The 20,201-nt window shown below is 40.5% G+C and overlaps 2 protein-coding genes across 12 annotated transcripts in view; one reads left to right on the top strand and one right to left on the bottom strand.

Annotated features, from left to right (window-relative positions):
* SUB1 (SUB1 regulator of transcription) overlaps positions 1-20,201 on the bottom strand; it is a 731,929-nt gene that overhangs the window by 459,733 nt on the left and 251,995 nt on the right. The window lies entirely within an intron of this gene.
* GOLPH3 (golgi phosphoprotein 3) overlaps positions 1-20,201 on the top strand; it is a 57,594-nt gene that overhangs the window by 20,573 nt on the left and 16,820 nt on the right. Inside the window, exon 2 of the mRNA XM_050793861.1 lies at positions 19,150-19,281. Within this exon, the coding sequence (XP_050649818.1) occupies positions 19,150-19,281 (132 nt within the window). The remainder of the gene's footprint in view (positions 1-19,149; positions 19,282-20,201) is intronic.

The raw sequence follows: 20,201 nt of genomic DNA, 5'->3' as shown, positions 1-20,201 counted from the left end.
GCTCTTTGTATACTCTTTTTTTGTATGTCCTACCTGTCCACAATTATAGCAAAATCCAGGGAACACTCATGTGTTTTTTGTTACCCTTAGTCCAGCCATTGCCTGAGCAAGGAGGCTGGCCTTATATAAGTGCCCCCTAATGCCACTGCAGGCTTTAATGTATTCACTTAAAGTTTTTTCATCATTTGGATCTGCCTTTCCCTTAATAGGTCTAATTGCTGCCTGACATGCTGTATTAGCATTTTCATAAGCAAGCAGCTGAATGATCATCTTTTTGGCATGAGAATCTGAAATAGCGTTTTGAGCCGCATCTTGCAAACGGGTGATAAAATCTGGATAAGGCTCTCTTGGACCCTGTCGAACTGAGTTAAAAAAAAGGATAAGTAGTACCAGGGTCGTGAATTTTTTCCCAGGCTCTTAGGCATATAGTTCTGAGCTGATCAACAGCCTCATCACCCATTACCATCTGTTAATTTAGAGTACCCCATGCCTGTCTGATTCCAAGCAATTGATCAGATGTGATGTTAACGGGAGGTTGGGCTTGAGCATTTCTGCATGCCTGATTTGTTGCTTCATCGTCCACCAGGTTTTAAATTGGAGAAATTCAGTGGGGGACAGGGTGGATCAGGCTAATGACTCCCAATCCGTAGGTAGTAAGCACCGGTTATAAGCCACAGATTGTAACAAGGAATGAACATAAGGAGAATTTGACCTATATCGTCCAATTGCTTGCTTTAAGTATTGTAATATTTTAAAAGGAAATGGCTCCCAGCATGCTTGAGCATGTTCTCCAGGCTCCTCAGCTGGTGAAATAATTTCCGGAAACTGCCAAGCATCCAAATCCCCCATTTCTCATGTCTGGTGAATGGATGCTTAGATCGTTCCTGCACCATAATTTGTATTTGGGCAGGCTCATAGCATTCCTCTACCATAATTAACAGGTGGACAAGCCTGGATCATTCCCTCACCATAACTGGCTGTTGGGCGAGCCTGAAGCTTCCCTTCACCATAGTTAATGGCGGGGTGTGCAACAGTGGGAGCGGCAAGCTGTGTCTCAGGCTCCCGTTCCAAAATTTCATAAGGCTGAGGCGGGGTGGCTGTTCCGGACCTTCCCATAAAAGCGCAGTACGTGGCACTGTTTCTGCAGTAGGTGGAACTGTTTCTTTCATAAGTTTTTGGCAGTTAGAATATATAGTTTCCCGTTTCTCCCCCCTTTTTAAACTAGACTGTGATGGTTCACTTTGCGGACCATCAGACTCCTAATTACTAAACTTTTCTACATCATCTTGAAACTCTTCCTCCTCCTCCTCAGTGTGGAAGGGCTCCAGTGCTGTTTTAATTGCCGACCACACAGACCAAGTGGAGAAGGGAATATCATGGCCCTCTTGTTGAGCTCGTTTGAAGTCTGATCTGACCTTGTGCCAGTCTTAAATCCATGGTTCCATATTCTGGGAACCAAGGAAAATACTTTTCTATGAGATGGAACAAAGATATGAGATTTTGGGTACTCACAATTACCCCTGCATGGCACAATAACTGCCACACCAGGCTTAAGTAATTAGTAAACTTACTTTCAGCCTGACCCATATTTTCCTGAGGTTACCCTGGAATTCTCCAAGCGCCCTACTTACCCGTAGAGCCTGAAGTGAAAATGTACTTGGGCATCCTTCGTCAGTCATCCTCCATTTTCCATGCTCTGGCGTTTCTTCACCGGATTATTTGTAGAGATTACCAGGGAGCCCCCATGTTGGGCGCCAGATGTTGGGGAAACCAGCTCCACACCACCCAGCAGGTACCCCAACTCTGCTGGAGACAAAGGGGTTAGAAAGAGACAGAATAAGTGTTTCAAAGGTGAGTCCAGGGGACCAGAGCATCAGAGGCTTGCTCACGGCCCAGAGCTCTCGGGCTCTGCCTAATGTATTGGTTTACAAGCTCTTTGTTCTTAGGGCTGATGGGAGGGGGAGGAAGGGATAAGGAAAAGGATTAATCAGTGAAGGAGAACTCGTGAGTCATTCAATAAGATGTATAGCAGTGGTGCTTTCTGTGAATTTCCTTGAGCAAAGGCATGTGTCTAAACTACTTAAGGTCTTTAGCTTATTGGGACTGAAATGGGTGGGAGTGGGTTTCAGAAGGAGCCAAGATGTTTGATTATACTCCATTGCTTCAAGAGAGTGTCATCTCCCTGAGCAACCTGTGGAATGCCACTGAACAGTTACGCTCTCGGGGCGTAAAGACATGAAGGCAATAAGGAGACTTTTCTCCTCAGAGGCCGCCCGTGGCTCCCCATGGGTGTCTCACACAGGGGAGACCAACTCAACTGGCACTGCAGAATCTCTCTTTCCCACAGATAAATACAGATTTACATGGTATGTTCTCATGGAAAAAAATTCAAATGACACAGAAGAATGATGTCTCATTGTTTGTAGTGACTGCATTATAGAACATGTTATGTAATCTTATTAGACCTTTATGTATTACAAAATATAGTCGTATTGTGGGTCTTCATTACTTTCTTCTTTAATGGTCTGGAAATCACATGATTACTTTGTTTTTTTTTTTTTTGAGTTGGAGTCTTGTTCTGTCACCCAGGCTGAAGTGCAGTAGTGCGATCTTGGCTCACTGCAGCCTCCGCCTCCTGGGTTCACGCCATTCTCCTGCCTCAGCCTCCTGAGTAGCTGGGACTACAGGTGCCTGCCACCATGCCTGGCTAATTTTTTGTATTTTTAGTGGAGACCAGGTTTCACCCTGTTAGCCAGGATGGTCTTGATCTCCTGACCTCGTGATCCGCCTGCCTTGGCCTCCCAAAGTGCTGGGATTACAGGCGTGAGCCACCGCTCCCGGCCCATGATTACTTTTTTAGGTCTTTATGTTTGTGTTAGCGGATCCTTATATGTAAGGCTGTGCCTTTTTCTAGCTGGCAGCCAATACTCTTAGTTATTTCTTAATGCCTAGTGAGACTCTTCACCTTAATCTCACTTCTTAGTTGCTTTCACATCCTTTTTGCCTACCATTGTATATCTAGCATCTAGCACAATGCCTAGTATTGCACAGGTGTTTGTCTTTAGAATGAGTGAGGGAATGCCATTTTATTTATATCAGTATTATGATAATAATATTGGAATTGGAATTATTATTTCTTTTCATTCTGTGCCTTTATATCTTAGTCATCTTTATCACCTCTGTTTAGTAATGTCTTGGCACTCAATAGAGTTTATTGAGTTAAAATTATGCTTGAAATATATTACTTCCAGCCAGGTATGGTGGCTCATGCCTGTAAACACTGTGGGAGACCAAGGCAGAAGGATTGCCTGAGCCCAGGAGTTTGAGACCAGCCCTGGGCAACACAGCAATACCCTGTCTCTATTTTAATAATAAAAATATATATTAAACAAATATAAATTTATTACTTCCAATAATTTTTTTTCCCCAGAGTCTCACTCTGTCACCCAGGCTAGAGTGCAGTTGTATAATCATAGCTTACTGCAGCCTTGAACTCCTGGGCTCAAGTGATCTTCCCACCTCAGTTTATTTTGAGAATTTAAAAAATTACGGTGTTTACTTTATGCAGCATTATGCCTCAGCCTCCCAAGTGGGAATGATTTTCTGCTTTTAGAAAATAATACAGAGGCCAGTATCTAATAAATGTTATAGTGACTTGATATAAAACTTACATAGGACTTGTCAAAATGTCCTCAACTTAAAATACTTAAAATACAGTGTGATGCAGTAGTAAAAGTGATGTATCTAGAGGCACAGCTCTGGGGCTCGAGGTAATGCTGCTCTAGGGTGTGAATGTAGTCATATTTCTTACTTTCTCTAAACCTCAGATTTTTCAAATGTAAAAAGGTGATAATATTGTATTAGGTAATTGTAGAACCTAGATGATAATTTATAAATGGCTTTGCAAACTGAAATGTTATTCTCTTGTATTAAATAAAACCTTCGTGTTTCTTATAGAAGAATAAAGGTTGTGGCTTATAGTTAGGTCTTACTAACAAGATGCTGTTAAATATACTTTAAAAAACCACTAATGAAAGCCCTTAAAAATTCATTTGCTTGAGAGGCAGTGTCTGCTCACACTTTGTTTTGTACTCTCTGCTATGAAGTGATCAGTGGCAAGTGTGGAAAGAAAAAAGTGATAACCAGTCAAGCACCCCAGTCTGAAAATCTGAAATTTGAAATGGTTCTAAAATTTGAAACCTTTTCAGTGCTGACATGATACTACAAATGGAAGATTCCATACCTGGCACACTTTGTATCATGCTCAAAACTATTTAAAATATTGTATAAAATTACATTTGGCTATGTGTATAAGGTGTATGTGAAACACAAATGAATTTTGTATTTAGACTTAGGTCCCATCCCTAAGGTATCTCAATATCTATATGCAAATATTCCAAAATCTAGAATCTGAAACGCTTCTCGTCCCAAGTACAGGGATACTCAACCTGGACCCTCTTCTATTTTCAGGGGGCTGAAAGGAAGCACACCTAGATCATACATTAAATAAACAGGTCTTGGAAGGCAGGACAGAAAAAGAGAGCCAGGGCTTTGGAGCTAGGTAGACCAATTTCATTTCTTGCTTTGCCTCAGTGCGTGGCAGGTCCTCTGAGCCTCAGTTCCATTATCTTGTGAAATTGGAAGAATAGTGCCTACTTTACAAGGTTTTCTAAGAATTAGAAAAAATGTACACTGAATGCTTAGCACGATTTTAACAGAGTAGATACTCAGTGTATGGTAGAGTGTGACTGTGTGCACTTTAAAAAAGGATTTGGAAGGATACATTCCAAATGTTAATGGAGATTATCTTGAAGAGGGAATGTGTGAGGGATGGAAGGGGAAGAGAAGGTAGAGACTTAATTTTCTGTCATGTATTTCTATTTGAATTTTTTTTGAAAACAAGTGAGAGTACCTGAGAAGTCCGTGTAAGTGGCCAAGAGCACTCAGTTGAAGGAATAGGCGGCTGAAGAGTAACCTGACACAGAGCCAGAGCAGGAGCTGCCAGAGCAAAGCCAGGAGAGGGGGGTTGTGGAGCCAGCAGGAGGAGGAGGAGGGAAGAGTAGTGGAGGTGGACTTGCTGACGATACCTTCAAGGAGTCTGCTGTGAACGGAAAGGAGATAGGGCAGGGTTGGTCCGGGTCTGTCTCTTATGTGTGATGGTAAATGTGAGAATATTTGAAGGCCAATAGGCAGGTGCTAGTATACATGTTAGATTTTAAGGTATTTTAGGAGGGCAGGAGTTGTGAGCAAAGGTAAATGTGGAAGTAGGAGGGAATGGGTAGGATTAGCTTTAGGCAGACTGTGTACTGTAACCAGACAAAAGAGCGGGTATGTATGAAATTGAGTTTGTTGAGTTGGTTTGATTTTGTGAAGTTATCTGCTGAAAATGAGCTGAGTTTAGAGGTTTGGGGAGAATCGGGTTTTGAAATATCTGATAAAGAGAGTGGTAAGAGCTCTGAGTAGGGAAACTGATTTGCCGTGTGTGTGTGTGTGTGTGTGTGTGTGTGTGTGTGTGTGTGTGTTTTGAGTCGGTTTTTCTCTTGTTACCCAGGCTGGAGTGCGATGGCATAATCTCGGCTTACTACAACCTCCTCCTCTTGGGTTCAAGCGATTCTCCTGCTTCAGCCTCCCGAGTAGCTGGGATTACAGGCATGCACCACCATGCCTGGCTAATTTTGTATTTTTAGTAGCAATGGGGTTTCACCATATTGGTCAGGCTGGTCTTGATCTCCTGATCTCAAGTTATTCATCCGCCTCGGCCTCCCAAAGTGCTGGGATTACAGGCGTGAGCCACTGTGCCCAACCCCAGTATCATTAAAGGTTTAGTTTAAGTTGGAGATAGTACATGTACTGAGATTACAATATTTTTTTACATCAGTTCAGAAACACAGGTACAGATATGGAGAAAGTGACAGTTGGATTGATCCGAGGCTGGAGTTTTGCTAGTTGAATGCAGTAGAAAACAATGGATGTGTTTAGAAAACTAGTAAGGGTGTAGTTGAAGGTAGTGTACTCTGGCCTTATTTGCCCATCTTTGAATTGAGATCAATAATAATAGCACTTAGTTCAGAAGGTTGTTGTGAAGGTTGAAATGAGCTCCCACAGTACTTAGTACTCAGAAGAGTGCTTTGCACATGGTATGTGCACAGTAACTTACTGTGCTGGGTGGGGATGAGGGAAAGAATGGAGGAGACTGTTGGGTAAAAAAGGAGGGAGGCTGAGGATTGGAATCCCCATAAGGATGATGAAAAGTTACTTGTGGATTGAATTTCCTAGTTGGATTTGGTTCTCATCGATAGGTAGTGGGTTTAAGGCTGCTGATGTCCAAGTTCCTAGGGAGTGGCAGGTAAAATCCCTGGTTTTGAGTAAAGACCATGAGAATAGAGGCCCCGGTGATCAGGGGCCTGGCTACTACTTGTGTGAAAAAACACATTCTGTGTTACAAATTGCTTAAAAGGGAACTTTTCAAACATAATCATAACTTGGTTAACACCAGTAACTTACATATGTGGATGGGGCCCAAATCCAAGCATTATTTAGTTATTTACTGGTTTTGTTACCTGTCTCAGTTTATTTGGGCTGCGTAACAGAATACCATAGACCAGACATCCCTAACCTCTGGGCTGTGGGTGGGTACTGGTCTGTGGCCTGTTAGGAACTAGGTTGCACAGCAGAAGGTGAGGTGCTGGCGAGCTTTACTGCCTGAGCTCCGCCTCCTGTCAAATCAGCAGCAGCATTAGATTCTCTTAGGAGTGTGAACCCTGTTATGAACTGCGCATGTAAAGGATCTAAGGTAGGCGTTCCTTATGAGAATCTAACTAATGCCTGATGATCTGAGGTGGAACAATCTCATCCTGAAACCATCCCCCTCCCTCCTCCAGTCCGTGGAAAAAATTGTCTTGCCTGAAACCAGTCCCAGGCACCAAAAAGGTTGGGGACTACCACAGTAGACAGTGTGGCTTATAAACAACAGAATTTTTTTTTTTTTTGAGACAGAATCTCACTCTGTCACCCCAGGCTGGAGTGCAGTGGTGCAATCTCCATTCACTTCTGCCTCCCTTCTCTTGATTCTCTTGCCTCAGCCTCCCAAGTAGCTGGGATTACAGGTACACACCACCACACCTGGCTTATTTTGTATTTTTACTAGAGACAGGCTGAGACCACCAGGCTACTCTCAAACTCCTGACCTCAGGCGATCCGCCCACCTCAGCCTCCCAAAGTGCTGGGATTACAGGCATGAGCCACCGTGCCCAGCTAACAAAAGGAATTTGTTTCTTACAGTTCTGGAGTCTGGAAAGTTCAAGAACAAGAAATTGGTAAATGTGGTGTGTGGTGAGGGCCTACTTCCTGGTTGTCTTCTCATTGCATCCTCACATGGCAGAAGGGCATAGGGACTCTCTGGGGCCTCTTTTATAAGGGCACTAATTCCATTCATGAGGCTTCTGCCCTGACCTAATCACATTCCAGAGACCCTACTGGGGGGTTAGAATCTTTTTTTTTTTTTGAGATGGTGTTTTGCTCTTGTTGCCCAGCTGGAGTGCAATGGTGCAATGTGATCTTGGTTCACTGCAACGTCTGCCTCTCGGGTTCAAGCAGTTCTCCTGCCTTAGCCTCCCAAGTAGCTGGGATTACAGGCACGTGCCACCACGTCCCGCTGATTTTGTATTTTTAGTAGAGACAGGGTTTCTCCATGTTGGTCAGGCTGGTCTCAAACTCCCGACCTCAGGTGATCCGCCTGCCTTGGCCTCCCAAAGTTCTGAGATTACAGGCATGAGCCACTGCGCCTGGCTAGAATCCTTTTTTTTTTTTTTTGAGACAGAGTCTCACTCTGTCGCCCAGGCTGGAGTGCAGTGGTGCGATCTTGTCTCACTTCAAGCTCTGCCTCCCGGGTTCATACCATTCTCCTGCCTCAGCCTCCTGAGTAGCTGGGACTACAGGCGCCCGCCACCAGGTCCGGCTAATTTTTTTGTTTGTATTTTTAGTAGAGACAGGGTTTCACCATGTTAGCCAGGAGAGTCTTGATCTCTTGACCTCGTGATCCGCCCGCCTCTGCCTCCCAAAGTGCTGGGATTAGAGTCGTGAGCCACCGCACCCGGCCTAGAATCTTAACATAAGAGTTTAGGGGGGGACACAAACATTCAGTCTGTAGCCTTATTCTTTTGCTAATTAAAAAAAATCAGAAAGCTGAGGGCTTTCTTTAGTCATTTGAAATGCTTAAGGGGAGTTGTTGGCTTAGTTTTTTTGGTAACAGCTTTGTTGAGATTTAATTGACAATTCACTTATTTAAGTTGTACGATCCAGGAATACATGCCTGTAAACCTAGCACTTTGGAGGAAACCAAGGCAGGAGAATTGCTTGAGGCCAGGAATTTGAGACTGGCCTGGGCAACATAGTGAGATCCTATCGCTAAAAATAAAAATAAAAAACCAGGTTTTTTATTGCTGATGCTTCCTTGTCCCAGCTACTCAGGAGGCTGAGTTGGGTATATCATTTCAGCCCAGGACTTCAAGGTTGCAGTGAGCTATGATCAAGCCACTGCACTCTAGCCTGGGTGACAGAATGAGACCTTGTGTTTAAAAAAAAAAAAAAGTCAAAGGTAACAACGAAGTGACTTCTAGTGTGTTTAGAGTTGTGTATCCATCGCCATAATACATTTTAGAGCTTTTTTTTTTTTTTTTTTTTTTTTTTTTGGAGACAGTCTTGCTCTGTTGCCCAGGCTGGATTGCAGTGGCGCAATCTTGGGTCACTGTAACCTCTGCCCACTGCAACCTTCGCCTCCTGGGTTCAAGTGATTCTCCTGTCTCGGCCTCCTGAGTAGCTGGGATTACAGGCGCACGCCACCACGTCTGGCTAATTTTTGTATTTTTAGTAGTGATGGGGTTTCACCCTGTTGGCCAGGCTGGTTTCTAACTCCTGACCTCGTGATCCACCTGCCTTGGCCTCCCAAAGTGCTGGGATTACAGGCATGAGCCACTGCACCCAGCCAAGATGACTTCTTAGATAATCCTATGTGTTTTCGTGCTCAGTTGCATCAGGAGTAATCCAATGTCTGGTTTTAGAATTTGAAGACCAGTGAGTTCGTTTGGTGACAGACCTATCTGCCCGTTGGAAATTTCCCCTACTTTTCATCTAATTTAGGGATTCTTAGCCTGGGGTCACTGGTAGAATTCAGGAAATACTTGAGAGGGGAAAAAATTTATTTTTAGTGACCTATACCTGAAAGTTAACATCTACATCAACTATAAGAAGTATTAACAGTATCTGTGAGTTTGTCACCACTAGAGAGACCAGAGATACTTTCATATTACATTACAGTTATTGCACATTTCTCAAAATACTGTCTTTGCTCATTACTACGTTGGAATTATAATAGTTATTAGATCTACCACTAGAACTTGTTTAATAAAGCACATATATCACAAATTCATTTTTAATATTTTGATGACTGATTTGGTTTCCTTTATAATTGTGTGCATTTTATGCACTTAAAAGACAGGATAAACACTTAATTTTCTTTTAATTACTAAGTTTCGGGTTAGGAGTTTGTGCCTTAGCTACTTCCAGTGGTATCTAGTGAGGTATGGGCTCTTTTCTTTTTTAAAATTATGACTTGCGGTTTTATATATATTCATTGTGTTTCATTCACTTATATTAATTACTCTTCTTGATGTTTAAATTGTCCCACTTTTAGCCTATGGAAGTTCTTTTCTCAGTTGGTTTCAGTGTTCTTTGTGATACAGCTTATTAACCTTTGAAAACTTCTTTGCTTTTTGGCAAGGCCAACACAATGTCCTGGACTCATCTTCTTGTACATTTCCTGTTTCAGACTTAGAATCAGTCATTGCTTTAAGGAATCCTGGTTTCCATCTGGTGGGGAATTGACCCCACACTGGTGTGAGTACACTGGGTGTACTCAGTGTTACTGAGTTGTTACTGCTTCTGGGACTTTTTCGTATACAGAGATACGATGTATTTTCCTCAAGGGACAGAGCTGGCAAACATATTTTAGAGGAAAAAAAAATCTGTTTACATGGTTTTTTGGTTCAAGTTTAACATTACAGATTTTTATTTAAATTATAGGGTTTTATATTTATCTTTTTTCTTACTGAAAATTTTGGTTCCTCAAATACTTGCATTGGCTTACTGCTTGTATAAAAACAGTTTTCAAAATAAAAATGTCAGCATTACTACTAGTTGACTTGAGTTTGACTTAAAATTCCTTTGTAGTAGTTTTATTAAGAATGTGCAGTCAAAATACTGTATTCTAAAGTTAAAATAGCTTTTCTTTGTGGTTCTGTCACTAAGTGGTCTACAGTTGTTTTCATTCTTCAGGAGTTTTTTTTTTTTTTCTCATTTTAGTGTGTATAATTATATTGCAAGTTGTATTCAGAAGTCTCATTTCCTTCTTTGTTCCTTCTACCTCATTCTTTTCTTCCCCCATTAGTAGTTCTTGAAAAGTTAGTTTGGAGTTTATCTTTCTGGTATTTTCTTAGCAAAACTATACATATATTCATATTCTTGCCCTTCTCCTTCATACACAAGGTAATGATCTTCATACATTGTGTGCACCTTGCTTTTTACATCTTATATTCTAAAGATTGTTCTCTATAAGTCTTACGTAGAAATCTTTTATGGTTCTATAGTATTCCACTATGTGGTAGATATATCTTAGTACATTCATCTAGTCCCTTATTGATGGATTTATGGGTTGTTTCCAAACTTTTGCTTCTACAGATAATATCACAATAACCATATGCATACACTGTTTGATGTGTGTGGGGCTGTTTCTTCAGAGTAGATTCCTTAGAAGTAGAATTGTCATGTTAAAGGGTAAATCTATGTGTGATTTTTCTAGGTCCCCAAATTTCCCTCAGTAAAAGTGGTGTCATTTTGACATTCCCATCATAGTGTATGAGAGTGCCTATTTCCCTCATTTTTGCCAACTATGCTGTCAAGCTTTTGGATTTTTTTTTTTTTTTTTTTTTTTTTTTTGAGATTGAGTCTTACTCTTGCCCAGGCTGGAGTGCAGTGGTGTGATCTCGGTTCACTGCAACCTTGGCGTCCTGGGTTCAGGTGATTCTCCTGCTTCAGCCTCCTTAATAGCTGGGATTACAGTCACGCGCAACCACGCCCAGCTAATTTTTGTATTTTTAGTAGAGACAGGGTTTTACTATGTTGGCCAGGCTGGTCTCGAACTCCTGACTTCAAGTGATCCACCCACCTTACCTCCCAAAGTGCTGGGATTACAGGCGTGAGCCACTGCACCTGGCCAAGCTTTTGGATTTTTGCCAGTCTGATATGTAAGCGTGATAACATGTAGTTTAAAAAAAAAAAAAGGGGTGAGGGGCCAGACATGGTGGCTCACGCCTGGGAGGCCGAGGCGGGCAGATCATGAGGTCAGGAGGTTGAGACCAGCTTGGCCAACGTAGTAAAACCCCATCTGTACTAAAAATAGAAAAATCAGCCAGGCGTGGTGGCACATGTCCATAGTCCGGGCTACTTGGGAGGCTGAGGCAGGAGAATCACTTGAACCCGGGAGGTTGAGGTTGCAATGAGCTGAGATAGTGCCACTGCACTCCAGCCTGGTAACAGAGCGAGACTCTGTCTCAATTGAAAAAAAAAAAGGTAAAATATGCATAACATAAAATTGACCACTTAAAACATTTTTAAGTGTACAGTTTAATGGCATTAAGTAGATTCACTCTGTGCTGTCATCACCACTATTCCTCTCCAGAATTTCTGTATCATTTCTTTTTCTTTTTCTTTTTTTTTTTTGAGATGGAGTCTTGTTCTGTCACCAAGGCTGGAGTGCAGTGGCGCGAACTCAATTCACTGCAAACTCTGCCTCTCAGGTTCATGCCACTCTCCTGTCTCAGCCTCCTGAGTAGCTGGAACTACAGGCACCTGCCACCACACCCGGCTAAATTTTGTACTTTTAGTAGAGACGGGGTTTCACCATGTTAGCCAGGATGGTCTCGATCTCCTGACCTTGTGATCTGCCCGCCTCGGCCTCCCAAAGTGCTAGGATTACAGGCAGAAGCCACTGCGCCCGGCCACTTCTCTGTCATTTCATACCAAAACTCTACCCATTAAACAATAGCTACTATTGCCTTCTATCCACAGCCCCTGGGAACCACTGTCTCTGTGAATTTGACTATTCTAGGTACCTCATGTATGTGGAATCATAGAGTATTTTGTCTTTTCGTGACTGGCTAATTTCAGTTAGCATAATGTCTTCAGAGTTCATCCATGTTTTGTAGCTATGTATCAGAATTTTACATAGATCTGTGTATCAGAATTTAAATTTTTAAGGCTGAATAATGTTTTCTTGTATGCATATACTACTGCATTTTATTTATCCAAATTCATGGTTGATATATACATGTTTTGCCTTTTTTTTTAATTAGGTGAGATTCTTTTTGCTATTAAGTTCTCATGTATTTTAAATGTGTATTTTTATTGTGAATGATAAAGCATCTTTTGGTATGTTTTAGTAATTTCCATTCTTTTGTGAACTTCATCATCTGTTACCTTTTAAAAAATTGAATATTTCAAAATATATATATATTTTTGAGACAGGATCTTGCTTTGTTACCCAGGTTAGAGTGCATTAGTGCAATTATAGCTCATTGCAGCCTCAATCTCCCAGACTCAAGGCCTCCCGAGTAGCTGTCTACAGGCATGTCTACAGGCATGTGCTATCACACCCAGCTAATTTTAAAACATTTTTTGTAGAGACGGCTCTTTCTATGTTACCAGACTGGTCTGAAACTCCTGGCCCAGGTGATCCTCCTGCCTTAGCCTCCCAAAGTGCTGGGATTACAGGTGTAAGCCATTGTGCCTGGCCTCAAAATATTTTTTTAAAAAAAGCTTTTCTTAATTTTTAGGAACTAATTGTATACTTAAGATTTATTTGTGATATAAGTGACTTTGCCATGATTTTTGCCCTGCAAACTTTACCAAAAAAATGTGTAGTCTCTTTTATTGCTCCTAGATTTTGAGAATAGCTGGGAAGTTTTTTCTTCCACTCCCAGATTATAAAGGTTTTCACTCCTATTTTGTCTTCTAGTACTTAACATTATTTCACTTTACATTTCAGCCTCTGATCCATGTGGAATTTATATTGATGTATAATCAGGAATTTGATCCAATTATGTTTTTCCTAATGGCTATCCGGTTGTCCCAACAAATTTGATTAAAATGTTCATCTTTCCGTGGTACCTTGATTTATGATGACATTTTTGTCACGTACAGATTGAGAATCCTAAATTCGAAAATCTGAAATTGGAAATGCTCTAGTATCTAAAACTTTTTCAGCACCAGCATGACAAAGAAAATCCTCATTGGAAACTTTTGTTTTTCAGATTTTCGGATTTGGGTATAATGCAAATATTCCAAAATGTGAAAAAAAATCTTAACTCCATAACACTTCCAGTCACAAGCATTTTGGATAAGGGATACTCAACCTGTATTTGATTTCAGTATGTTCTTGGGTCTATTTCTGGAATTTATTCTGTTGGTCTGTCTATTCATGTGCCAGTGTGATATCATTTTAATTTTAGAGACTTTTAAATCTGTTTTAGTATCTAGTAAGACAGCTTTCATTTCTGTTCCCTACATATTGATATCTCCCCAAGTTTTCCTGGCTATTCTTTTTTTTTCTTTAGAAACTTTTATTTTTAACTTGTGTAGCTCCAAGGAAAATCTGTTGCTATTTTTATTGGGATATTAAATTTATTAGTTAACTTAGGAAGAACTGGTAATAATGCTGAGACTTTGTATATAAGAATGAAATATCTTTCTATTAATTCAAGTCTGTTTTTAAGTCTTTCAGGAGACTTTTAAACTTTTCTTCATATAGGTTTTGCCTTGATGTTTTTTGTTCTTTTTGTTTCTGTTGTAAAGGTCTTTTCAATTATATTTTAACTTTTTAGTATTTCAACTGTGTATTTTGTTTGTATATGACAGCTGATGTTTAATTTTATATAAGCTGGCTACTTTACAAAACTCGTATTTATAGTGATTTTTCCATTTACTCTCATGAGTTTTCTAAATGTCCAACAATATCACCAGGAAATGCAGTTTTACTACTACTTTTTTTTTTTTTTTTTTCTTGAGACGGAGTCTCACTTTGTTGCCTAGGCTTAAGGGCAGTGGCTCACTGCAGCCTCTGCCTCCTGGTTTCTAGCAATTCTCCTGCCTCAGCCTCCTGAGTAGCTGCTATTACAGGCATGTGCCACCACACCTGGCTAATTTTTCTAGTTTTAGTAGAGATGGGGTTTTGCTGCCTTGGCCAGGCTGGTCTTGAACTCCAGACCTCAGGTGATCTGCTCACCTCGGCCTCCCAAAGTGCTGAGATTACAGGCATGAGCCACAGTGCCCAGTCTTACTACTTCTTTAACAGTTCTTATATCTCTAGATGCTTTTTCTTGTCTAGTCTTTTTTTTTTTTTTTTTGGAGACGGAGTCTTGCTCTGTTGCCCAGGCTGGAGCGTAGTGGCTGCTCCAGAGTAGCTGGGACTACAGGCGCACGCCACTACACCTGGCTAATTTTTTTGTATTTTTAGTGGAGACAGGGTTTCACCATGTTAGCCAGGATGGTCTTGATCTCCTGACCTCGTGATGTGCCCACCTCGGGTGGCCTCCCAAAGTGCTGGGATTACAGGCGTGAGCCACCGTGCCCAGCCAATTGTCTAGTCTTTTTAATCTGCTTTTACCTGAAGTCACCTTCATTCTCTTGATTAGTTATTTTTGTCAAGAACTTTTTGAGTCTTAATTATTGACACAATCCAAATTTCATGTAAGATTTCAGAAGTGACTTTATAGAATTTTTTTTTGTAACAGCTCTGAGATATAATTCATATGCCATACAATTCAGTCATTTGAAGTGTACAATTCAAGGTTTTTAATGTATTTACAGATTTGTACAACCATCACCATAATCAATTTTAGAATATTTTTATCACTTCCAAAAGAAAGCTCATACCCTTTAGCCATTACCTCCCCCTTTTCCCATTTTGCCAGCCCTGGGCACCCACTATGTTAATTATCTTACTGCGTAACAAAACATAGCTTAAAACAACAAACATGCTGTTCTGTGTGTGTGCCTGTCTTTCTGCCTCTCTGTATGTCTTGGTTTGCCTCACATTGCATCCTCTCTCATTTCTACTCTGCATATGTCTTGTTTTCCTTTCTGTTACCTTCATTCTTTGCATTTGTACTCAATGGCCAGTAGCTTCTGAATCCACACAACCAGTACAGCTCCAGTGCATGCCCATGTAACTGATTCAGTATGGCAAGTTCAGATACTCAGTAGGGAGACTTAATTTGTTCATCCTGGTCCAGTTAGATTTGGCAAGTACAATCACCTTTCTTTTTTTCATGTTTCCATTTTTTTGAGATGCAGTTTCTTGTTGCCCAGGCTGGGGTGCAATGATGCAATCTCAGCTTACTGCAACCTCTGCCTCCTGGGTTCAAGCACTTCTCCTGCCTCAGCCTCCGTTGTAGCTGGGATTACAGGAATGCGCCACCACGCCCGGATAATTTTGTATTTTGTTTTTTTGTTTTTGTTTTTTGAGACGGAGTCTTGCTCTGTCGCCCAGGCTGGAGTGCATTGGCGCCGTCTCAGCTTACTGCAAGCTCTGCCTCCGGCACCAGGATTTTTAAAACTGATTTTCATAGAATTGAAATATTCTGTAGGCTGTTAAAAGTATACTGTAAATTAAAATGCTTGAATGTCAGGAAAGTTTGGGAAACGCTGAGTTTATTCCCCTTTTTTTTTGCTTTTAGATTGTTTCTGTGTTTTTAGATTTTGTTTTGTTTTCAGATTGTTTTTGTGTTTTGTGATAATGATGTGATCAGTATATTTGTACATATATTTTTGTGCACAGTATTTTCTAACTAAAGACCCATAAGAATTGTGTCAAAGGATATGAACATTTATAAGTTTTTGTAAATACAAACCTATGATATACATATGTATTAGTATTTATATAATTTCAAAATAAGACTACACTTTAGATCAAGCTTGTCGGCCACAGGTGGCCCACGACTTTGAATCTGGTCCAACACAAATTTGTAAACTTTCTTAAAACATGAGTTTTTTTTGTTGTTGTTTTCTTTAGCTCATTAGCTGTCATTAGTGTTAGTATATTTTATGTGTGGGCCAAGATAATAATTCTTCCAGTATGGCCTAGGGAAGCCAAAAGAGTGGACATTTCTGCTTTAGATAATATAATTTTTTATCTGTTTCTTATGTAGAATATATATTGTGAGCATTTTCCCATGTTGTAAATGTTTTTAATAACATATAAGGAAGGTCTTATACTTCTGTTTATATCCCTCTTACGATCTTTTTACAAAATATTTTTATTACATTTCATTTTGGGTCGCCAAAATGAGTTCCTTCTTAACAAAAAGCTTCTGGGTAAGTAGGCACTTAAGAGCAGAACAGTATCTTTTAACTCGAATGGTGAGAACTCTTCTCAGTGTTTGCAGATTTAGGGGACTTAATAAACAATACCCTTTTCTACCATTCAAATTGAGCCACTTAAAAGAATAAAGGGAGTCAGGCAGATGGAGATCTGGTAGTATATGGCCCAGCCCTACCTGGGATGTCTCTGCCCTCTCCCAACCTTATATTTTAGAACATGGGAACTAATTATGACTACAATCATAAGCTGTTCGATACTGCCAGTTACTAACCTTCCCCACATATTTTATCCTTTTTTTTTTTTTTTTTTTTTTTTTGAGATAGGGTCTCACTCCTGTCATCCAGACTGGAGTGCAGTGTCATGATCATGGCTTACTGCAGCCTCAACTTCCTGAGCTCAGGTGATTCTCCCACCTCAGCCTTCCAAGTAGCTGGGACCACAGTAGGGTGCCACCATGCCCGACTAATTTTTGTATTTTTTGTAGAGACGAGGTTTCACCATGTTATCCAGGTTGGTCTGGAACTCCTGGGCTCAAGCAATCCACCTGCCTCTGCCTCCCAAAGTGCTGGGATTACAGGTGTATGTCACTGCCTGGCCACATTCTGGTTAATTTTTGATCCTGCTTTTACAACGTGGATTTTAGCGGAGGGTGTCAACATACTGGACTTTTCTGTTGCTTGGTGTGTCTTTGTTGGCTTCATTTATGTTTGGAATATTGCTGACGAGTCCCAGAAGCTGTGGTACAGAACTGTCCATTCCCATTCTTCTCCTTTCCCATGTGAATCCAATTCTGTTTAAGCCTGTGTCTTTCAGTGATGATGCCTAAAGCCATTCACTAAATTTAGATCTCTGAAGTCTGTTATTAAAGACCCTGTTTTGCTAATATCTCTGGGTATGCCATTAAAGGAGCATTTGAGATTGAGACATATTTTAGTTCTCTGCTATCAAATGTAAGCTTCCAGGTACTGTTCAGCTGGAGTTTGCAGGCTCTAGGGCTGTTGACGTCCATTATTGCTTTATGAGGTGTTCTTTGTTGTTTACAGTTTGTAGAGGCTCACTTAGGAACTCTGTCTATATGTCCCGGCCAGTCAAAGCCAGATATCTGTAACTTTAATTTCATGTGGAATTCATTCTCAGGCTTCGTAGGGCTTTAATTTCATGGACACAGAAGCCACACATTTTACCTAACCTCTATAAACTACTGGTATTATTAGCCACTTTGCTAAATCTCTGCTGATCTTCATTTGATCAGACCCCAACACTAATTTTAAAATGATTCCCTAAAATCCAGTCAGTGTCTGCTTCTTCTGCCTCACATTTAAATTGATCTCTTAACACTGATGTTTTTGTTTATCCCCTTGTGCCTCCTTTAATCTAAATTGTTATTTTTCCAAAGGTCACATTCTCAGAAGTGGTGGCTTAGTGAGGCGAATTTAACTCCTTGTATCAAAAATGAAGTTTGATGGACCTCAGTGGTCAGTCATCTTCTGAAATACAAGCTCACTACTCTGGCCTGGCAAACTGCCAGGATTGACCTTGGAAAAGTGCCAGAGGTGAGGGCCAGGCCTTCCTAATCCTGGGCCCTCCATTCTTCAGAGATTCAGTTGGCCTGTTCTACCAAAATTATGTTACCTGTTCTGAGCCTTAATGAGAATTATTTATAGCTTCTGCTGTCTCATGAGAACTGGGATGTTAAATTGATAGCTGGCAACCCTCCTGCCAAGATTTGTGGCTTTATAATTTGAACAACTCCAGTTATTTGCTGTTACAGTGCCCTGACCTCATCTGGTGATGTCTGCTTGACCAGTATCCCATATCTCTAGATGTCTATCAACCTCCTTATGTCTGGCTGTTCTTCCGCCATGGATGCTGCCCTTACATTGTCTCTTGGGGCCGATCTGATTGTTATACTGTTTATTATTCAGAATTTTAGGCATATAGCCATCCGTTTGTTTGTGGGCCCGTGTGTGTTTTTCTAATATATTCTTACAAAATTAACAATGTGTGTATTTAAGACACAATGTCTCACAGTTTCGCCCAGGCTGCAGTGTGTCGGTGTAATCATTGCTCACTGTAGCCTTGAACTCTTGGACACAGTGGTCCTCCTGCCTTAGCCTCCTTAGTAGCTGGGACTACAGGTGTGTACCACCATACCTGGCTAATTGATTTTTTTTTGATAGAAACAGGATCTCACTATGTTGTCCAGGCTGGTCTCAAACTCCTGGGCTCAAGCCATCGTCTTGGCTCCGCCTCCCAAAGCACTCGGATTAACCTTGTGGTTTTATCCTAAACAGCAATAAATGGATGGTATTCTAATTCTCAGTGAAGCTAAATTGGCTAGGTTGCCTTTCCCTGAGCTTCTTAACTTGTCCACATATAATAAATCACTATAATCGGAGATTAACTGAGTATTCCTTGGAGTTTGCAGGGTTCTGAAAGAACCTAATAAACACAGCTTAGTGAAATGTGAGTTATATTTCTAAACTTTTGACCTCTAAAGTTATTTGTTGTTTGTATATAAGAATAAGTGGTGGAAAGATAAGCCCCTGAAAATTATCGATTAATAATTTATGTTAATTGTATTTTTTCAGTATGTTATTATAGAAATACAAGAAAGGTAAAAGGCATCAAATAGGACTTTGGCTGAGAATATTTGTTTTTGACTGTGAATTCAAGGTAAATTAGCTATTTTGTTTTATTTCTTCTTTTTTTAACAGGGTTACACATCATTTTGGAATGACTGTATATCATCTGGATTACGTGGCTGTATGTTAATTGAATTAGCATTGAGAGGAAGGTTACAACTAGAGGCTTGTGGAATGAGACGTAAAAGTCTATTAACAAGAAAGGTAAGAGGAGTGCTGAGTAACTTTCTTTTTAAAGAGGTTGTACTACTTAAAATGTATGCTTTTACTAATAGCTTTCAAAAATGAAAGCGGAAGTTGATATTAAAGTTGTCTTTATTCAATTGTATTTCCATATCTTTTTTGCATTCTTGGTTTTCTGGTTCTTTGTACCTACAATGAATAATGTAATTCATTATTAAGGTAACTGGCCACTGGATCTTACATCTTCAGAAAGATTTTAGACTTCATTTGCTGCTTTTAAAAACCATGGTTTTGAAAGATTTGACATTAAAAACTCAAAAGTGTTACTGTGCAATTTATGCATAGGCTATTGATCTTTTCATCAGATTATGAGTACTTTTCAGATACCTGTCTGTGAAGGTCTGTGTAGGTGCTTCTCTGGTATAATAGAGGTAATTTAACTTAAACCTCAATCTCAAATATTCAAGACTGATTTTCTTCTGGTTTGTCATTGTGTTTCTTGAGCATGGTGTTTCAAAACTAGTTTTTTTCCTCAATCAGTGTCCTAATGAATCTAAAAGTTTTAGGTCAGAGCTGAACACTTCTTGATTGATAAGCTATAGAGAATAATAGTTCTGTAGGGAAGAACACCATTCATGCATTTTTTTTTTTTTTTTTGAGACAGAGTCTTGCTCTGTCACCCAGGCTGGAGTGTAGTGGCGTGATCTCAGCTTACTGCAACCCCCGCTTCCCTGGTTCAAGTGATTTTCTTGTCTCAGCCTCCCAAGTAGCTGGGACTACAGGCGTCTACTGCCACACCCAGCTAATTTTTGTATGTTTTGTAGAGGGTTTCGCCATGTTGCCTGGGCTGCTCTCAAATTCCTGGGCTCAAGTGGTCCGCTCGCCGTGGGCCTCCCAAAGTACTAGGATTACAAGTGTGAGCTACCATGCCCAGCCCATTG

Source organism: Macaca thibetana, chromosome 6 (genome assembly GCF_024542745.1).
Source record: "Macaca thibetana thibetana isolate TM-01 chromosome 6, ASM2454274v1, whole genome shotgun sequence".
In the NCBI taxonomy this organism is placed as follows: Eukaryota; Metazoa; Chordata; class Mammalia; order Primates; family Cercopithecidae; genus Macaca; species Macaca thibetana.
This window is presented reverse-complemented; position numbering and strand designations above follow the sequence as displayed.